General features: G+C 40.0%; 1 protein-coding gene across 1 annotated transcript; it reads right to left on the reverse strand.

The window, feature by feature from the left end:
* Positions 1–10,869: 10,869 nt before the first annotated feature.
* Positions 10,870–20,741, reverse strand: fxn (frataxin). Its single transcript, XM_061906217.1, has 6 exons — positions 20,578–20,741; positions 20,394–20,477; positions 17,970–18,058; positions 17,789–17,909; positions 15,967–16,064; positions 10,870–11,177 (listed from the first exon to the last, which is right to left on the reverse strand). The coding sequence occupies exons 1-6, from the start codon at positions 20,683–20,685 to the stop codon at positions 11,027–11,029; spliced, it is 651 nt and encodes a 216-aa protein (XP_061762201.1). The 5' UTR covers positions 20,686–20,741; the 3' UTR covers positions 10,870–11,026.
* Positions 20,742–21,072: the final 331 nt, after the last annotated feature.

Consider the following 21,072-nt stretch of genomic DNA (forward strand, 5'->3'; position numbering starts at 1 on the left):
AGTCTGTGGTGTTGTAGCAGTCTCTGAGGGCATCTTCCAATTCAGGGGACCACTTCCTCACATAGCAAGTGTTAACAGGCTGTCTTTGGACTATGGGGGTGTATTTTGGCCGCAAATGAACAAGATTGTGGTCAAACTTCCCTAGTGGGGGTAGGGGTGTGACCTTGTATGCATCCCTGACATTAGAATACAGTAGGTCAATTGTCCTGTTGTTTCTCGTGGGACAATCCACAGCCTGGTAAAAAGCAGCTAATGTTGAGTCCAAAGTAGCATTGAAGTCCCCAGAAATTATGAAAAAAGCCTCAGGATGTTTTGTCTGTAGCCTTGATGTGATGGTGTGGATCATCTCACATGCATTGGCAGTATCTGCCCTCGGGAGAATGTAAACACAGAGGGAGATCACGTGACTGAACTCCCTCGGCAGATAGTATGCCCGAAGGCTAACAGCTAGTAGCTCCAGGTCCGGGCAACACAAGACTTTCTTCACAGAGATGTATCCTGGGTTACATCAGCGGTTGTTAACATATATGATGAGTCCCCCACCTTTTCTTTTCCCGCATGCTTTCGTGTCTCTGTCAGCTCTCACTGCGGTGAATCCCTGCAGGTCTACGTTAGCATCCGGTACCAGGTGGTTTAGCCATGTTTCCGTGAAGATGAGCAGGCTGCTCTCTCGATACGCACGCTGGTTTTTTAGTCCATGAAGCTCATCGATCTTGTTCGGCAGCGAGTTCACATTACCCATGATGACGGAAGGAATGGATGGTTTGTAGCACCGTCGATTTTCCTCACGCTTAGCCTTTAGCTTAGCTCCCGCTTTGCAGCCCCGAGGATTCTTCCTTAGCTCTGCTGTAATGGAGTGTCAAACACCATTTCACCCCATCATTTTCAGACTGAGCAGTTCCTCTCTCGAATAAGAAAGAAAGCTGCTTCCTGGTCTTTTAAAACTGCCAAAAGTATCCATTGGATATATACAGGGATTCACTGTTTTCAAGGAAAACATAAAAAAGATAAAAGCTAAAAGATAAAAGATAAAATATATGTTTGTAAGATATAATAAATAATAATTAGAATTAAAGATAAAATATAAGATAAAAGATAGGTTTAAAAGATGTACCACTACAGAGCTACTGGAGATGCAGCCGCCTTCCACAGCGCAAGCAGAGAAAAAAAAACAAAAAACACTGATGTCATTATTGATGCAGTACTGCCTGAGGGATCCAAGGTCACGGGCATTCAATGTTGGTTTTCGGCTTTGCTGCTTACGTGCAGTAATTTCTACAGATTCTCTAAACATTTTAATGATATTACGGACCGTAGATGGTGAAATGCTTAAATTCCTTGCAACAGCTGGTTGAGAAATGTTGTTTGTGGCAGACTCCCAGCCGCCGTCACCGTGTGGGTTGCCGTGACACTGGACACAAGACGCATCATAGCAGGTTTGACTGGTGTTTATTAGTTCAATAAACCCGTCTTCTTCTGGCCATCCAATCGCGTCACTTTTCAGCGCGCGGGCTCTTCCTGCTTGCTACCGCTGCACGCCTTTCGGCGTCCGGCGTTTGCGTCCGTTGCGGGGGGTCGTCATCTCACTCTCTCGTCCTTGATCGTCGTGCTCGTTGTCTGTTTGCCGTGGTGTCCTCGCCTACTCCTCCCCGCTCGTTCCTCCTTCCCCTCTTTTGTGCTGCAACAACAGATGAGCCGATTGAGCGCAGGTGTGTGGTGAACGCACCTGACTTGGCTGGCTGGAGCGTCGCTCTGAGTGCGTCCCGCCTCCTCTCCCCGCCGCACGCCCCGCCTCCTGGCTGCCATTGCGGGTAGAACCGGCATTTGTCCGCTCCTGCTGTCGGCTCCTCGGCTCCGTCTCTCCACATACCTCCCCCGCCAGTTCGAAGCCGGGCTTCAGTCCGGCAGAGCTCACTCCCCTCCCCCCGTCTTCTGAAGGAGCGGGAAAAAACTGCCCTGGCCGCTAGTGTCCTTCCTCCCTTGGCATCTTCTCCCTTGCGTTTTGACTCTGCACCACTTTGCTTACGCCAAGGCTTTCAGGGTGCCGGTGTTGCTGTGGGGCTGTTGTCATGGTAATAGTTGCGTCTGCCAACTCCTCACTTTCTGTGTCGTCCACTGGGAGAGTGCCGCTGCCGACTTGAACTTGTTTTTCGCTTCTCATCCTCTTCTCTTCTTCCTCCTTGGCGTTTTTTCCATCTGATCCTCTCTTCTTCCGCGACTCTTTTTTCCGCTGCTCTTAGCAGCTCTTCTTGCTTTATCACCAAGGTGATGAGTTCCTCTTTGGTGAGCATGGAGTACGGCCCCTTGGCATTGCTTTCCTCGTCGGCCATTTTCTTGTCCTCGGTTTTTTCAGCTGTCCACCCCACTGGTTGAGGTGTAGGCACTGGGGTTCGACGCGGCGCAGGCACTGGGGTTCGACGCGGCGCAGGCACCGGGGTTCGTCGCGGCGCAGGCACCGGGGTTCGTCGCGGCGCAGGCACCGGGGTTCGTCGCGGCGCAGGCACCGGTACCTCTCGGCGTGGAGCATGTACTTTAACTTCTTCCTGCTCCTTGTCTGCAGCGTCATCTTCCTCTTCTTCATCAGATTCTTCATCTTCATCATCATCCTCTTCTTCTTCATCAACATAATCATCCTGGATTCCTTCAAGTGTTTTCTCTTTTTCATCCATTTCTTGAGATCCTTTAACTTTTTCTTCATCTTTGCCTTCTTCTTTAACATAAATTGTATCTTCATAATAATCTTCATTATCATCTTTATCAACACAAATTTCCAGGCTTTCTTCAAGTGTTTTCTCTTTTTCCTCAATTTCTTGAGATTCTTTAACTTTTCCTTCATCTTTGCCTTCTTCTTCAACATAAATTGTATCTTCATCATAATCTTCATCATCATCAACGTAAATTTCTTCTTCAATGTATACTTCTTCAACGTCAACTTCATCATAAACTTCTTCCTCTTCATCCTTTTCTTTCTATTCAAGGGTTTCTTCTCTTTCTTGAGCTTCTTTGACTTTTTCCTTGTCCTCTTCATTTCCTGCTTCATCTTCAGGTATTTTCTCTTCGATCTCAATTTCTTGAAATTCTTTACCTTCTTTATTTTCATCCTTGTCCTGCATTTCTCCAGGAAGTGTCGCTGCTATCTTTTTCTTACCAGCAGGTGGCGCCACCTCTGTCTTGCCGTTCTCACTGTCTGGCCGGGCGCCTCCCTCCTCCCTCTTTTTGGCCAACAGCTCGCCCTGGTGGCCTGCGGATGTCACCGCCGCCTGCCCAGCTCCGGCGCCGGTTTCATCGGAGTCTTCCTCGGCTTCTTCTTCGGGGGTGCACAGCAGCGCTTGTAGCATCTGTGTTTCCCGCCGTTTTTCTTCAAGCACTTTGGTGTATTTTTCGACGAGGGCCCAGATAACGTCATCATCCTCCGCTTCCGCTCGTGTCTCCCAGTTGGGCGCCAATGTGGCGGGCTCCCAGCCGCCGTCCTCTTGTGGGTTGCCGAGACACTGGACACAAGACGCGTCATAGCAGGTTTGACTGGTGTTTATTATTTCAATAAACCTGTCTTCGTCTGGCCATCTCATCGCGTCACTTTTCAGCGCGCGGGCTCTTCTTGCTTGCCACCGCTGCACGCCTTTCGGCGTCCGGCGTTTGCGTCCGTTGCGGGGGGCCGTCATCTCACTCTCTCGTCCTTGATCGTCGTGCTCGTTGTCTGTTTGCCGTGGTGTCCTCGCCTACTCCTCCCCGCTCGTTCCTCCTTCCCCTCTTTTGTGCTGCAACAACAGATGAGCTGATTGAGCGCAGGTGTGTGGTGAACGCACCTGACTTGGATGGCTGGAGCGTCGCTCTGAGTGCGTCCCGCCTCCTCTCTCCGCCGCACGCCCTGCCTCCTGGCCGCCATAGCGGGTAGAACCGGCATTTGTCCGCCCCTGCTGTTGGCTCCTCGGCTCCGTCTCTCCACATTGTTCTTGAACAATATGCCCTGCCATTTGTTTACAAAGTGGTGATTCTCGCCCCATCCTTGTCCGTGAATGACTGAGCATTTCATGGAAGCTGCTTTTATACTCAATCATGGCACTCAACTATTCCCAATTAGCCCGTTCACCTGTGGAATAATCCAAAAAAGTGTTTGATGAGCATTCCTCAACTTTCTGTCTTTTTTGCCACTTGTGCCAGCTTTTTTGAAACATGTTGCAGGCATCAAATTCCAAATGAGTTAATATTTGCAAAAAAAACAAGGTTTTCCAGTTCCAACGTTAAGTATGTTGTCTTTGCAGTGCATTCAATTGAATATAGGTTGAAAAGGATTTGCACATCATTGTATTTGGTTTTTATTTACCATTTACACAACGTGCCAACAACAATGGCTTTGTGTTTGGTATGTAAATGTATTTTTCACCAGGTATTTATGACTGCCTTCTTATGCATTATATCCAGAGGTGGGTAGAGTAGCCAGAATTTGTACTCAAGTAAGAGTACTGTTACTTTAGAGATTCATTACTCAAGTAAAAGTAAGAAGTAGTCACCCAAATATTTACTTGAGTAAAAGTAAAATGTATGTTGTGAAAAAAATACTCAAGTACTGAGTAACTGATGAGTAACCTGTTCGTTTAATGATGACGGCAACAAATAATGCACAAAAACATAAAAATAGCAATGAGCAATTTCAGAGCCAGGAATATCTCTTAAGCAACTAAAACAATATTATATATTAAATAATAATACATTAACATAAAAAAAATTAAGGCAAATTGAGCCACAATAACTTAACAGCACCATATGCTCAGTAGGCATTGATTGATTGATTGATTGATTGATTGATTGATTGAAACTTGTATTAGTAAATTGCAGTACAGTACATATTCCGTACAATTGACCACTAAATGGTAACACCCCAATAAGTTTTTCAACGTTAATCAATTACTTAACAAATGACCAAGTCGAGGTGATCTACCTCATATATACATATACATACACACATATCATATATATATATATATATATATATATATATATATATGTATATATATATATATATATATATATATATATATATATATATATACACACATCCATCCATCCATTTTCTACCGCTTATTCCCTTTTGGGGTCGCGGGGGGCGCTGGCGCCTATCTCAGCTACAATCGGGCGGAAGGCAGGGTACACCCTGGACAAGTCGCCACCTCATCGCAGGGCCAACACAGATAGACAGACAACATTCACACTCACATTTAGTGTTGCCAATCAACCTATCCCCAGGTGCATGTTTTTGGAAGTGGGAGGAAGCCGGAGTACCCGGAGGGAACCATATCATATATATATATATACATATACATACACACATATCATATATATATATACATACCTTTATATATACAGTATATAATTTATATTTATTTATTTTGCCGTTTTTGTTCACATGTTAAAGGTGTTTTAATGAATATACATGCATGTTTAACATATAGATTCCTATCTTTAATGAAGACAAAAATATAAGTTGGTGTATTACCTGATTCTGATGACTTGCATTGATTGGAATCAGACAGTAGTGCTGAAAAAGTCCCGGTTTTCAAATGGAGGAGAAAAAAAGTTCCTCCTTTCTGTCTAATACTACATGAAAGTCGTTGGTTTTTGGCATCTTATTTGTCTAGCTTCCATATTCGTTTTTATACACTTTACAAGAAATACATTGGCGGCAAACTCCGTAGTTTGCTAGCTTGTTTGCTCTGGCTTTCGGAGACTCTTATTTTGTTAGCGCAGGCGCGATGGAGCGGCACTTTTATTGTGAAGACAGGAACTGTGCGAACAGTCTTTAGGCTTTTGACGGGAAGTACGGTTCAAATAAAAAGTGTCTTTTTTCCTTTACACTTTTGATTGATTGGTTGATTGATTGAAACTTTTATTAGTAGATTGTACATTACAGCAAATATTCCGTGCAGTTGACCACTAAATGGTAACACCCCAATACGTTTTTCAACATGTCGGGTTCTACGTGTGACGGTCACGTGACCACCTGGCTCTGTTTGATTGGTCCGACGTCACAAGTGACTGCATGTGATTGGTGAAACGCAAGCATACGTAGTTCCTACTTTGAATGCGTGTCTGACAAAATCAAAACAAACAAAGCGTGCATTAATAGATCGATTAAAAAAAGTAGCGAGTAGCGACCCGATTGCAGATAAATGGAGCAGAGTAAAAGTAGCGTTTCTTCTCTATAAATATACGCAAGTAAAAGTAAAAGTATGTTGCATAAAATCTACTCTTAGAAGTACAATTTATCCCAAAAGTTACTCAAGTAGATGTAACGGAGTAAATGTAGCGCGTTACTACCCACCTCTGATTATATCTGGTCAGTACTAAGTTCACTTACTCAGTGGCCTAGTGGTTAGTGTCCGCCCTGAGATCGGTAGGTTGTGAGTTCAAACCCCGGCCGAGTCATTACCATCTATCCCATTCATTTTCTAAGACTATAAAAATGGGACCCATTACTTCCCTCCCTGCTTGGTACTCAGCATTAAGGGTTGGAATTGGGGGTTGAATCACCAAAAATAATTCCCGGGCGCGGCACCGCTGCAGCTCGCTGCTGCTCACTGCTCCTCTCACCTCCCAGGGGGTGATAAAGAGTAATGGGTCAAATGCAGAGAATAATTTCGCCACATCTAGTGTGTGTGACAATCATTGGTACTTTAATATTTGAGTGTAACCAAAAGGTTAAGAACACCTGATATACGGTATGGATCAATAATGATAATGATTGATTGGATTACACATTTAAGCAGTAATTTTAAAAGAAAAATAGAACCTGTCAACTCTTTTAAAGGATAAAGTACAAATGTTGACACAATATGTAGTCTGTGTTTCACAATCCAACCCACAAAAAGGGTTTGTGTATTATTTATTATATTCATTGAGAATGATACAGGTGAAAGTAAAAACAATTGAATATGGTGCAAATGTTTGTTTATACCAGCCATTAGATTTGCAAGGTTAAACAACTATATGACGACATGCTACACAAAATATTGCAAGACTTACTTTGACATAATTTAAACCTCAAGTTGAACATTTCAGAAAGCGTTTGGTTGTTAAATACTATAAACCATCCATCCATCCATTTTCTACCACTTGTCCCTTTCTGATCGTTGAATATATAACAAATAAAAGCTTGACATATTTCACTTTGCATGTAATGAGTTTATAACACATTAGTTTCACATTTGAAGGTGAATTGCTGACATGACTATGACTATACTACAGAAATATACATGAACACATTTCAATAAATACTAATACTCTACGCAATAAAGGTGTTGAATTGTTTGTCTCTGTGCGATATAAAGAATTACTATATCGTGATATTCGAGTATACGTTCTCACGCAGTTGCGGGCATTACACTACAGGCATTTCTCATTCTTTCTGTCTCTCCTTCTCACAGAGACAAAACAAGCACACCTTGTTACATACTTCACATACTGTCGCGCGTGTAACGTCAAACGCTCTCGCGGAACAGGGAGGTAGAGACATGGATAACGTTAGCTGTAGCCGGTGTTGTTAGCGGAGTGGTGTGATTGGTTGCATATGTTTATTTTACTTTTTATTCATAGCTGTATGTAGAAGTGTCTGGTTGTATCTGCTGCTTTAATGTCTTTAATGTCCTCTGTGTTCTTTGATGTTTGATGTTTCCCTCTTACTCACATGGAAGAGGGATGTGTACTATGGCTATGAGTTGTTTTTTTTTCCCTTGGCCTCAGTCTGCACCCCCACTCCAGGGCCTAGGCTAAGACCGATTTTTTAATTTTATTTTAATCTTCCAATTTTTTTTCTCCCCCCCACCCGAGATATAGATCTTGTATCGTGACATGGCCTAAAAATATCGAGATATTAATAAAAGGCCATATCACCCAGCCCTAATATATATATATATATATATATATATATATATATATATAAAAATAAAATAAATACAAAATTAAAAAATTACCCTGAAAATAAAATAAAATAAATAAGGCGCCCTCAATAGACATTTTTCCACCACAGGAATCTTTTCATTTAACCTGGTAAATAAAAATGTAATCTTGATTCTACCAAAAATTGATTTCCTTAAGGTTCACATTGCTGACAATTGCTGATTGGTTGAACACTGACATTGCTGATTGGAGAACTTGATGATTTCTTACATCCTCTTTGTTTCGATTACAAACTTTTTGAAAATGGAGAGAAAGAAGAGTGATTCTGTGGCGAATTATGAAGAACTCCAAAAAGTGAAACACTCATATGGTTGTCCTTGGTACCACTTTTTCACTTCCAATACCATACACATATTGGAGCATTGAGTATTGGCGAAAGCCAGTATTATATTAGCAGGAATCCTACACACTTTGTAATGTTTTGTAGTGTGGAATGTTACAAAAAGGTTGGAGCAAGTGGAATTATTCCAACAGAGAACAATTGTAGGCGGCTTCACGGTGGAAGAGGGGTTAGTGCGTCTGCCTCACAATACGAAGGTCCTGAGTAGTCCTGGGTTCAATCCCGGGCTGTGGATCTTTCTGTGTGGAGTTTGCATGTCCTCCCTGTAAATGTGTGGGTTCCCTCCGGGTACTCTGGCTTCCTCCCACCTCCAAAGACATGCACCTGGGGATAGGTTGATTGGCAACACTAAATTGGCCCTAGCGTGTGAATGTGAGTGTGAATGTTGTCTGTCTATGTGTGTTGGCCCTGTGATGAGGTGGAGACTTGTCCAGGGTGTACACCGCCTTCCGCCCGATTGTAGCTGAGATAGGCTTATTGTGTATGTCTAGCAAGTATGCTAGTGTGTGCTTAGCTGTTGTGTGGCTGCTAGTGCCTAGTAGCCTATAGCCTAACATGTTTACTTTTTGTAAATTACTTGACTAAAATAGTCAATGTTTTTACTGAGACCAAGTGTTAAAGCAGTTTGCAGCTGCAAACTTGTTTATTATTTTTTGCAAGGTCCATTTAGAGCAGGGCTGTCCAAATTGTTTCCAGCTAAGGCGGCGTTCAGTGAAATTAAAGGATGCAGGGGCCGCTTTGATACATTTTTACAATAAAGATGCTAAAAGCAAACCAGTGGACGTCAATATATGCTAAGTTGGCTGAACAAAACTTCCACGTTAGCTTTGTGTCATAGGGGACACAGAGAATTAGTCAAACTCGGGTTGTTAAAAATAACTAGTTAACTCATGCGGTTAATCACTAACAAATATTGCATGAATCATGGATATATGCAGATTAACCACACAATTTATTTAGCTCCTTTACCTTCTAACTAGTTAACTCATGCGGTTAATCACTAACAAATATTGCATGAATCATGGATATATGCAGATTAACCACACAATTTATTTAGCTCCTTTACCTTCAATCTACCTTCAATCCATTATCTTCCGCTTATCCAACCTCGGATAAGCGGAAGATAATGGATGGATGGATGGACCTTCAATCTAATCTAACAACAAAATTGCATTTGTGTCTAAATACTGGGATCTTTTTTAAATCAATTGAAATGTTGAAGTTACTTAAAATTATGTGAGCAAGTAGTATTTGTGATCAATTGTGATTAGTCCAAATTCAAAAGTGTGATTAATCTGATTAAAAAAATAATTGTTTGACAACACTACTTATACCATATCTTAATCAATGGGTTATACTTGTATAGCACTTTTCTACCTTCAAAGTACTCAAAGCGCTTTGACACTATTTCCACATTTACCCATTCACAAACTGATGGCGGGAGCTGCCAAGCAAGGCCTTTACAATAATTAATTAATTTAAGTTTTACTAAATCTTAAAGGATAATAAACAAATGAGATGCAGGCCGAAATTGGCCTCGTGCACGTGTTAGATGCAGGAAGCTACAATAAGTTGTCGGCCTCTTTTGGACATTTTTATTGAAGAAAATACTTTGAAGCAGCAAACTCAAAAAGCAAATCTGCCGACAAACCGGTAGATTCAAATACAAATCGGTGAAAGGCTGAAGAAACTTCATAAGAGGAACAAAAGGAGCGTGTAAAACCACAAACAAGCCAGATGAACAACTCTGTTTGTTAAAGCTACAGAAGGAACGAGTGGAACAAAGGTAAATCACATCATATATTTTATACTTACTTGGCTACATTTTGTAACAGAAGACACTGACATGGAATTCCTATAATTAGCCAAAAGCCAACTGAACCGAATGCTAATGCTACCAGGCCAATGCTAGATTGTGTGATTGTGCTAAATGTGAGCTAAACTCTTGACAATTATTTTTTCAATCTTTTGTATTATCTACGCCTGAAATGGACAATAAAGACTCATCTTTTAATGAGGATAACTTTCACAATATAAATTTACAGGCTTGGGGGGAAAAAGGCTTGATTTTCAGTTTATAACACAGGTTTTTAAATCATTGTTTTATATTTATTTATAATAATCTAACGTGTGTTTATGTATATGGCGTCAATTTAAAAATAAATGTCATCAGACTGAGTTATACAAACTTTGTCCTGGAAATCAAAGTTACTGAACTTTTGGTGGAAAACAAGTTTAAAAAGAGAAAATGCATGATAATTAAGTATTGTCTTGAAGCATATATTATTGTCTTTATTTATATAATTTTATCATCACCTATTAATTTTCTACACCGCTTCTTCTTATTATTATTATTATTATTATTATTATTATTATTATTATTATTATTGTTGCGGATGTGCTGGAGCCTTCACACAAATTAGTCACCAATTATACAAATGAGTTTTGGGGATTTTGGTTGAAGCGGGTGCCCATATGGAAACTACACACACAGAAAACCATCAATTCAATGCTGAATTCCCTAAATTGTCAGGTGTCTGAAAATATTTGGATCATGTTAAATACCATACAAACACTTGTCCATTTTGCAACGTTTAATAGGATAATAAATTACATATAGTTAAAATAACAATCGAGAAGCCCCACCCTTATAAATACTCTCCATTCTAATTGTTTACCATAGTTGATGTTAAATGACCTTCTTTGGCGTCTGTAGAACTCACGGGGCAGAGTTCAACCCGAGGGGTCGGGAATACGCAGGCCAGAGAGATCCATGCTCATCTTGAAGATGGCAGAAAACTCCCGAGACAGAAGCTGGTGCAGGCTGACGCCGTCATGACTGTAAACCCAACCGTCACCCGTCCAATCGTAGCGCTTTGGACCACTGAAAACACAAGAGGAGCACGTTTGGTTGCCAGGTCACACCTTTGAATCGGGTTCAATGACCTCCTTCCCTATGTGGCAGGCATAACTATGGCAATGTGTTAAGTTTGTCTGTAACGTATTACTGGTCATTGTGGCAGTAATCATGTTACAATGTAAAGAAACATCTCATGCAGAATGTTCAAATTTGAACTCATCTGTACCAATTTTCAGTACTTAAGAGTGTGATAAACCATTAATTGTTTTTGATATTAAAATTATATTACAACAATTAAAAATTTGCTGATTATGATAACTGCTGTCCATTTGTTATAACTTGTTTTAGTATCTCATTTCTGGGTCTCATTTGCAGGTATGACATTAAGTTGCAAGTCCAAGACGTTAGATGGCAACATTGTATGGTTTATGGTGTTTTTTGTTGCACCCTAAAAAGTGTTAACACTATAAGTATTGTACTTATTATTACGCACCAGCAGTTTGATTGTAATGTGCATCTTAGTTGTAGTTTTCATTTACAAATTTGGATGTGTTGAAATTGCCAAATAAAATTGCTAATGCTAATTAGTAGCATGTCATTATCAAAGCCAATGTAAACTAGCATAGACCTAATGCATTTTTGGAAATGGAGATGGAGCATTTCTTAAGTAAATTTCTTTGTTGACATTGAAAATTGCAACATTACCTAGAGATAGGTAATGTGCTGCTGGAGTGATCACGAAGAGCTGGCTGAGTCGGCAACTGGGCGTGATGCAACCCAGGTACCAAAACAAGGCACTGTTGGATTTTACGTAAATTGGTGCCTGGGGAGACTGGCGAGAGTTGCTCGGTGCCAAAAAAAAATACCTTATCGGTACGCATCCCTGGAAGTTGTGCTTCTTTGTTGAATAACTCAACTTTTTATTTGACCTTTTAAAATTGCTGTTTGCATTTGCGTAGGACAAGAGATGCTCTCGAAAAGCAGCAGCAGTGTAGGATTTCATTCAAACGCGTGCAGCACTTGTACTCGGGAGGAAAAGATAAAGGAAGTGCTGTAATTTGCTGAGACTTTGTCACTGCACCTACATGCACATTTCCCTGGCTGAAAGACATACACAAAAGAGGACTCAACGTGTGCAAGCATATTCAAAAGGTAAAAATGTGGACGTTGTATTTGCAAATCTTACAAAAACACAAAAAAAAAGTACTAAAAATGCATACATATTAGCAGGTCTGAATTTTGTGGAACAGTTCCTAAGTTAGTGGATTTTTCCTTTAATCTACAAGACAACTTAAATCCTCAACAAACTCAAGTAAGAAATGCAAACTTGTGCTGCACAATGTAAAGGTCTGTCATCTATAGATTAGGCATCCTTTCAATTTGGACCATTCCAGTAACCAATTCCTTGTTTCGAGCTAGCTTAGCGTTTAGCTCACCTGCTCCCGCTTGTTGTTACTCTATCCGTATGGAACATGTTTAGCATCATTCTCCAAAGATAATAATACATGTAAGAAGTGTAGTTTACCATATTTTTATATAATATTATTTATCTCATTCGCGGAAGAGACGGAAGAAAATGTCAGCAATCGTCACACACACGTCAGCCAGTAAGAATTCGGCGGGGGAGGGTCATGGCAGAAGTGCATTGTGGGTCATGGAATGCTAACTGCTATATTTTACAAACCCCGTTTCCATATGAGTTGGGAGATTGTGTTAGATGTAAATATAAACGGAATACAATGATTTGCAAAAAAATTTCAACCCATATTTAGGTGAATATGCTACAAAGACAACATATTTGATGTTCAAACTGATAAACTTTTTTTTTTTTGCAAATAATTAGTAACTTTAGAACTTGATGCCAGCAACACGTGACAAAGAAGTTGGGAAAGGTGGCAATAAATACTGATAAAGTTGAGAAATTCTCATCTAACACTTACTTGGAACATCCCACAGGTGTGCAGGCTAATTGGGAACAGGTGGGTGCCATGATTATGTATAAACACAGCTTCCATGAAATGCTAAGTAATTCACAAACAAGGATGGGGCGAGCTGTCGTATTCTACGCTTCATAATGCGCCACACATTTTCGATGGGAGACAGGTCTGGACTGCAGGCCGGCCAGGAAAGTACCCGCACTCTTTACTACGAAACCACGCTGTTATAACACGTGGTTTGGCATTGTCTTGCTGAAATAAGCAGGGGCGTCCATGATAAAGTTGCTTGGATGACAACATATGTTGCTCCAAAACCTGAATGGACCATTCAGCATTAATGGTGCCTTCATAGATGTGTAAGTTATCCATGCCTTGGGCACTAATACACCCCCATACAATCACAGATGCTGGCTTTTGAACTTTGCGCCTATAACAATCCGAATGGTTATTTTCCTCTTTGTTCTGGAGGACACCACGTCCTCTGTTTCCAAATATAATTTGAAATGTGGACTCGTCAGACCACAGAACACCTTTCCACTTTGCATCAGTCCATCTTAGGTGAGCTCGGGCCCAGCGAAGCCAGCGGCGTTTCTTGATGTTGTCGATTAATGGGTTTGGCTTTACATAGTAGAGTTTTAATTTGCACTTACAGATGTAGCGACCAACTGTAGTTACCGACAGTGGTTTTATGGAATGTTCTCGAGTCAATGTGGTGATATCCTTTACACACTGATGTCGTTTTTTTTTTATGCAGTACCGCCTGAGGGATCAAAAGTCTGTAATATCATCACTTACGTGCAGTGATTTCTCCAGATTCTCTGAACTTTTTGAGGATTTTACGGACCGTAGATGGTAAAATCCCTAAATTCCTTGCAATAGCTCGTTGAGAAATGTTGTTCTAAAACTGTTCGACAGTTTGCTTACAAAGTGGTGACCCTCACCCCAACCTTGTTTGTGAATTACTTAGCATTTCATGGAAGCTGCTTTTATACCCAATCATGGCACCCAACTGTTCCCAATTGGCCTGCACACCTGTGGGATGTTCCATTTAAGTGTTTGATGAGTATTCTTCAACTTTATCAGTATTTATTGCCACATTTCCCAACTTCTTTGTCATGTGTTGCTGGCATCAAATTCTAAAGTTAAAGATTATTTGAAAAAAAAAAAAAAGGTTTATCAGTTTGAACATCAAATATGTTGTCTTTGTAGCATATTCAACTAAATATGGGTTGAAAATTATTTGCAAATCACTGTATTCTGTTTGTATCTACATCTTACACAATTTCCCAACTCATATGGAAACGGGGTTTGTATATGCTACTGCCATAGCTATTAAAATGGATCATTTCATCTTCGCGGTAACTTATGAAAACTGAGAAGGCCTGAACCAAAATGGCACCAAAAGGTAATCATGTACAGCAGATTACAAGCTGGACGTAGTGAAATATGCAGCAGAAAACGACAAGAGGAAGTGGCGCATACCTTTGGAGTTGGCAGAGTTGTTTAGAAGCGACATTGAGGAAGATTTCATGGGATTTATGGATTAGGAGTGACAGATTGTTTGGTGAAGGTATAGCATGTTCTATATGTTATAGTTATTTGAATGACTCTTACCATGATATGTTACGTTAACATACCAGGCACCTTCTCAGTTGGTTATTTATGCGTCATATAACGTACACTTATTCAGCCTGTTAAAGTTGTTCACTATTCTTTATCTATTTTAAATTGCTTTTCAAATGTCTATACTTGGTGTTGGATTTTATCAAATAAATTTCCCCCAAAAATGCGACTTATACTGCAGTGCGACGTATATATGTTTTTTCCCTTCTTTATTATGCATTTTCGGCCGGTGCGATTTATACTCCGGAGCGATTTATAATCCGAAAAATATGGTATTAGTTGCATTGGACTATAAACCGCAGATAAATCCGTTGTGAAATAAGATATTTGTAAATGGTAGTATACATACATTAATTGTTTCCAAACGGTGCCTGTAACATGGCACTAAAATGGCAGATCAAACAAAACAGAGGACATTGTCGTGGACCCACTAGCTGCAGAAGCTTGTTCACCCATCAGATAAACAGACTTAATAACTCCACGGTGATGTTTTGGCGAATTTGCAAAACTGAAACAATACAAAAAGAATGCCATTAAAAGTTAATACTAACACAGACCCTTATAAAAGTGTTAGCCTATTCGCTAATGCTAATGACGCTAGCTTGATTACATTACGATAGCACAGACAAACATGCATGGAAACACTCTTACAGAAATCACACAAGAGATGGTTTAGTAAGTATGAATTGTTGGAGTTATATTGTAAAACTTACAAATGTTGCTTGGGGTGATGAATAAAGAATTTTGAGCAGAAAGGAAGGTTACACTTCAGTTCACGACACAAAACAAAAACTACATTTTCAACCCGGAGCACCTGCAATGAGCAACCCCGTCCAAAAGATGGCGCCATAGCACAAACAACACCTTTTCAATGTCTTTGTCAGCGTAATATAAAAAACTATTTGTTGAATACAAAACATTGTGGCCCTGAGCAAAGTCAAATCCATAAATTAGTCACACTGTTTTATAAACAGCAAGCGTTGGAAAAAAGTAGCGGTTTAAGCCGCAATGGAGCGGCTCCGCACGATGTACTGTATGGAGTTAAACGTGGGCTTCTTAGCCACCTCTGCAGCAGCCATTCTCTTACGGACGGCAGACTGAGTATCAAAAACATTAATCAATGTTTAAAAACGTGGTGGTTCGGTAAAATTTAATTGTAAGACGCGGTTCTCATCGATGCTTCACGCCCAACACTAGTCTCTGTGTCCAAGTCTTAGCGTATATGTAAGAGACTACATGGCTTCTGGTCTCACCTGGTTGGAGATGAGAGCCAAATCTGTTTGTTTGGTGTCTGCTTGTTGATCACATATGTTCCTTTGTCACCACCTACACTGACTGTCAGCACACCACTCTGCGGGAAAAGAAACAACATGCTTTATGAAGACAATCTTCAACGAAAGCAGCCCTTTTTTGGCACATAATTAACAACCCTTATGTGAGACAACACACCCTTTTTATGTGTTGCAGATAGTGAACAACTCTTTGTAGCAGGTGGCTAACAATACAGGTGATAAAAGATTTGCCTATTCCACCACCTAATGACACATTGCAGAACTAAATTAAAGCTAACAAAAGCTATATTTAAAAAAATAAAATAAAACAAAAAGGCATAAGGTAATGAGAAAACCTTAAGATGTTGATACCCATCCATAGAGTATCCATCCATCCATCCATCCATTTCTACCGCTTATTCCCTTTTGGGGTCGCGGGAGCGCTGGCGCCTATCTCAGCTACAATCGGGCGGAAGGCGGGGTACACCCTGGACAAGTCGCCACCTCATTGCAGGGCCAACACAGATAGACAGACAACATTCACACTCACATTCACACACTAGGGCCAATTTAGTGTTGCCAATCAACCTATCCCCAGGTGCATGTCTTTGGAAGTGGGAGGAAGCCGGAGTACCCGGAGGGAACCCACGCATTCACGGGGAGAACATACAAACTCCACACAGAAAGATCCCGAGCCTGGGATTGAACCCAGGACTGCAGGACCTTCGTATTGTGAGGCAGATGCACTAACCCCTCTTCCACCGTGAAGCCCTCATGTTGATACCAATATCTAATAAAAACAAAGATTTGTACTTAAATATACATTTTGACTTTTTATTGGTCAAATGGCATGATGTCATGTTACCACCATTTTGAAAGTAGGGAAGGGTAACGTTTTTGGTACTTTTATAGGCGCTGACCGAATTCAGTCGGTACCACCAGGTATAGATTAACGTCAAATTAAACGGTGCCGTACGGTTGCAGGCTAAACACCAGCTAACGTAAGCGATCACCCATGCAGCACTCAGGGCGCGCAGTCAAACTGTTGCAATTGTCAACACTAACAAAGCAAGTATGTTTGGTAAAAAAAAATGCTTGATCGTAAAGTAAGGCTTCACTCTTTCAAAATGCGGACGCTTGATGCTAAGTTACATTCAATTTGCCATCGACAGGCTAATATTACCATTAACTATTTTACATGACAATTCCAACAACAAAATACAACTAAATGGTAAATGGGTTATACTTGTATACCGCTTTTCTACCTTTTTATCACCTCATGATATTATTACACAATTCCGTATGAATTTTATTATTACATTTTCCAGTACAAATGAATGGATGTCTTGCTTTTGAAATAATACCATAAAGTGATGACAGCAAATATTGAAAATATTTCATTTCAACAAAAATATTTGGAGTGTATGAACATATTATGGGTTTTGGATGATCAGACCATGTTAAGTTTTATCCATCCATCCATTTTCTACCGCTTGTCCCTTTCGGGGTCGCTGGAGCCTATCTCAGCTGCATTCGGGCGGAAGGAGGCGTACACCCTGGACAAGTCGCCATCTCATCGCAGGGCCAACACAGATTGACAGACAACATTCCTACTCACATTCACACACTAGGTACATGCAATTTAACTTGTCAACATTGAAACAGGGAACATGGTGTGCTTTACATTTCTCCCAGTTTGACATGTGTTTTAGAATGTCAAATAGTTGTTGTTTATGAGCATACTCATAAGCATGGTACTGTTAGTGTTGATATACTGGGAGGGTTTAGAACACTGCAGACTTACAGAAAACACCACATCATAGTCTGCTCCAGTGAAAGGTTCGTCCATCAAGTCTTCAAAGTAATCAGCCAGAGATTCCAGCGTCTCTTCAGCCAGCTTCTCATAGGCTGCCTCAGACAGCTCACTAGGAAACACATTTCAAATCATGGTGAACCTTGTCAAATTATCGTTTGTTATTGTATACCTTGTGTGCAAAGCATGAGGTTCTCGTCGTTCAGCGGTCAGGTGGATGTTTCTACTGCACCTTTTAGGGTCATCGGTAAATCCATACCACTGTGACCAACAAAGACAATGTTTTTTTTTTAATATCATAATTCATGACAGTATCAGCAGAGCTATCTAATGCTTATTTGAAAAAAAAATTGAATTTGATCAAGTATGGAAAATGGATGACTGATTGAAGGACGATTGACTTAATGGGGGCTGAGTTTATTTAGACAGCACACTTGTATTCATAAAAGACAATTCAAATCAGTGTTTCTTAGCCATAGGGCTGGGGCCCATTGTAGAGGCAGCCAAAAAATATATTTTTTAGCTGGGCCTCAGCATACCCAGTTGTAATACACTTGTCCACTACTTGTGGCAGTAATGACAATATCAAACAAACAAAAGAAGTCTGGCGCTAAAGTCATTAAGAAGATTATTAAATCGCAAGAATTGTAAATAAAGTGGTGAAACTGTATTTTTATTTACACTTTAATTCAATTGACAGTTAAGTTAAGAAACATATTCAATATTAATTTAGTTCATTTATTTTAACAACATTGTAATAATTGTTTGTAAATGTATTTCTCGTCAGAAGTCCCTTCTCATGCAGAATGCTTGGTTAGTACTTATTTTTCTAACAAGCCTGACCTAAGTTTTGTGTGTTAAATAAATGGTAAGGTTGTAAACTGTAAATAGGTGAGATATAATTATTAAATACAAATAAAGTGTTGATATTTGAGTGGGGCCCCTGTAGTGGAAAAGTTGGCCTCCAAGGTCAAAAAGGTTGAGAACCCCTGATTTAAATCATACTGTATATCATTTCTCTAACATATTAATCAAATAACATCCCAATTAATTAAATTAGAGATTTTGGCTGAGATTGGGGTCGCTGGGGGCGCTGCGGCCTAAGGGAATAAGCGGTAGAAAGTGGATGGATGGATGGATCAACCGATACGTTTTTTCAGGGCTGATACCGATTGTTAGTAGTCAAGGGGGCTGATAACCGATTTTGAAGCCTTTATTAATTTGCAGTGAAGGTTACCTAAACATGAAGAGTGTACGTTTAAGGCTTCATATTGTTTTAGAGGAAATGTAAGACCAGTAACAAAATGTTTTATGCGGCACTAATGTTGTGGTTAATTTTGCAGCAAAAAACATCAAACACCTTTTTGAAGTGTGTCAAAGAGGAGCATCATTATTTGCATTTCAAATTATGGGAAATCTTATGGGAAATAGGTAATAATATGGCACTACATCACAACAACTCACTATCTACTCAAATGTATAGCAGTGTATGGATTTAATACATTGTGAGGTTTCCTGAGGAGGAACATTTAAATAAACATTATAGGCTCCTTCACTTAAATTATACATGTAGTTGAGACATTTTTCAAGCTGACTGACGTTTCTTTCTGGATGTTACGGAAAGTATGCGAATGTGTGAGCTGCTGTCAACTGTAGTTTACTTATATAGTAAGTCTTCTAGTTGTCAACATATTTAAACAAAGTTTGGATTTTTGGCAGAGTTATCATGTCTGTTGTCTTCATGTCCCACCATCTCCGTCGGGTTATTTGATTGAGTTCCGAGTGTTGCGGACGGCAACTCCATCGCTGCTGTAGCGAAAACAAACAAAACTGGACCAGGAATATACCGGGAAAGAAGGACAAAAACTGGATGTCCTGGCAAAAAAATTGGGGAGTCTGGACTACTACGCTGCTGTATTTCAATGTTGGTCTTTATGGTGAAACCTGGCGTTACTTGATTGAGTTGATGTGCCCATGCTCCGAGTGTTGCGGACGGCAACACCATCGCTGTAGCAGCGAAAACAAACAAAACTGGACCAGGAATATACCGGGAAAGAAGGACCAAAACTGGATGTCCTGGCAAAAAATTGGGGAGTTTGGACTACTACGCTGCTGTATTTCAATGTTGGTCTTTATGGTGAAACTTGGAAAGCAAAGGTTTTTTTTCTGAGGGGGTTTTCTGAGAACCACTGGTCTACACACTTTAACACTGTTTCCTCACATTACTCATTTTTGCTATTAACTAATTATTTTATAAATATATATTTAAGCCAATAAAAAAAAGTAAGCTGAAAGTGCACTTTAGACGCCCCTGACGTACCAGTTATTACAGGAGGAGCTATTAATAAATTTACTCTAAGAACCTAAAAAGAAACCAAAACTGAAAGTAGCGCGATGACGCATCAATGTTATGAAATACCTTTATATAACCTTGTGGTTTAACTTAAATATAATTTCAAAGCAATGCCAGATGATAAGAATGATAGGAAAACATTTTATATTAAATGTAAACGTTTCCGCGTGGTGCTTGTTGGGTTGAATTCAAGAAGTTTACAAAGCGATAAGGCTCACAAATCGAGAAGCGAAGACGACTTACCATATTTGTGGCATGTTTGATGGCTGTGGGCTGCGTGTGTTTGTTTGAAGAAGAGCCCAAAGTGACAAGACACATTCCGCGAAGCTGAAACGAAAGCAAACTGATATTCTTGCGCGGTCGCTTCCATACAACGTTTGCAAACGTTGTGTAATAATATAAAAACACAGCGTCATACATCAAATACCTGTTTGGTGATGGTTGAGAGCCTCAACAAAGACGCCATGTTCCGTTGTGTGCATGTAATGTTACATATCTGGGAATAAATAAATGATGTTTTACTAAGGATTAGCATGTTAAACTCTGCTTTTTCCGGTCTCAAAACTCTTCTTCGTTGCACCACTCACGTAAACCCAAAATGATGATTACACACTGCCATCTAGTGTACAGGAATATGTTAGCATTTTTTTAAAACTTCGTTTATCAGTTGCAGAGCGCACCTAATAATAGCCCACATATAAAACAAACATTATATATAAATATTACAGTCTTACAGAGCAGTAGAATTTCTTAAAATGTATATAATAATAATATGATGATATTATTACATATAATAATATTGGTATATCAATCAATCAATCAATGTTTACTTATATAGCCCTAAATCACTAGTGTCTCAAAGGGCTGCACAAACCACTACGACATCCTCGGTAGGCCCACATAAGGGCAAGGAAAACTCACA

Source organism: Nerophis ophidion, linkage group LG07, assembly GCF_033978795.1.
Source record: "Nerophis ophidion isolate RoL-2023_Sa linkage group LG07, RoL_Noph_v1.0, whole genome shotgun sequence".
In the NCBI taxonomy this organism is placed as follows: Eukaryota; Metazoa; Chordata; class Actinopteri; order Syngnathiformes; family Syngnathidae; genus Nerophis; species Nerophis ophidion.

Excerpts from the sequence above, each read along its gene's own strand:
- fxn (XM_061906217.1), bottom strand. The coding sequence starts at position 20,685 with ATGCTAATCCTTAGTAAAACATCATTTATTTATTCCCAGATATGTAAC. Across the intron at positions 16,065-17,788 it reads ACTATGATGTGGTGTTTTCT|AGTGGTGTGCTGACAGTCAG; the intron begins GTAAGTCTGCAG and ends CTTTTCCCGCAG. Across the intron at positions 11,178-15,966 it reads TGGCTCTCATCTCCAACCAG|TGGTCCAAAGCGCTACGATT; the intron begins GTGAGACCAGAA and ends TTGTGTTTTCAG.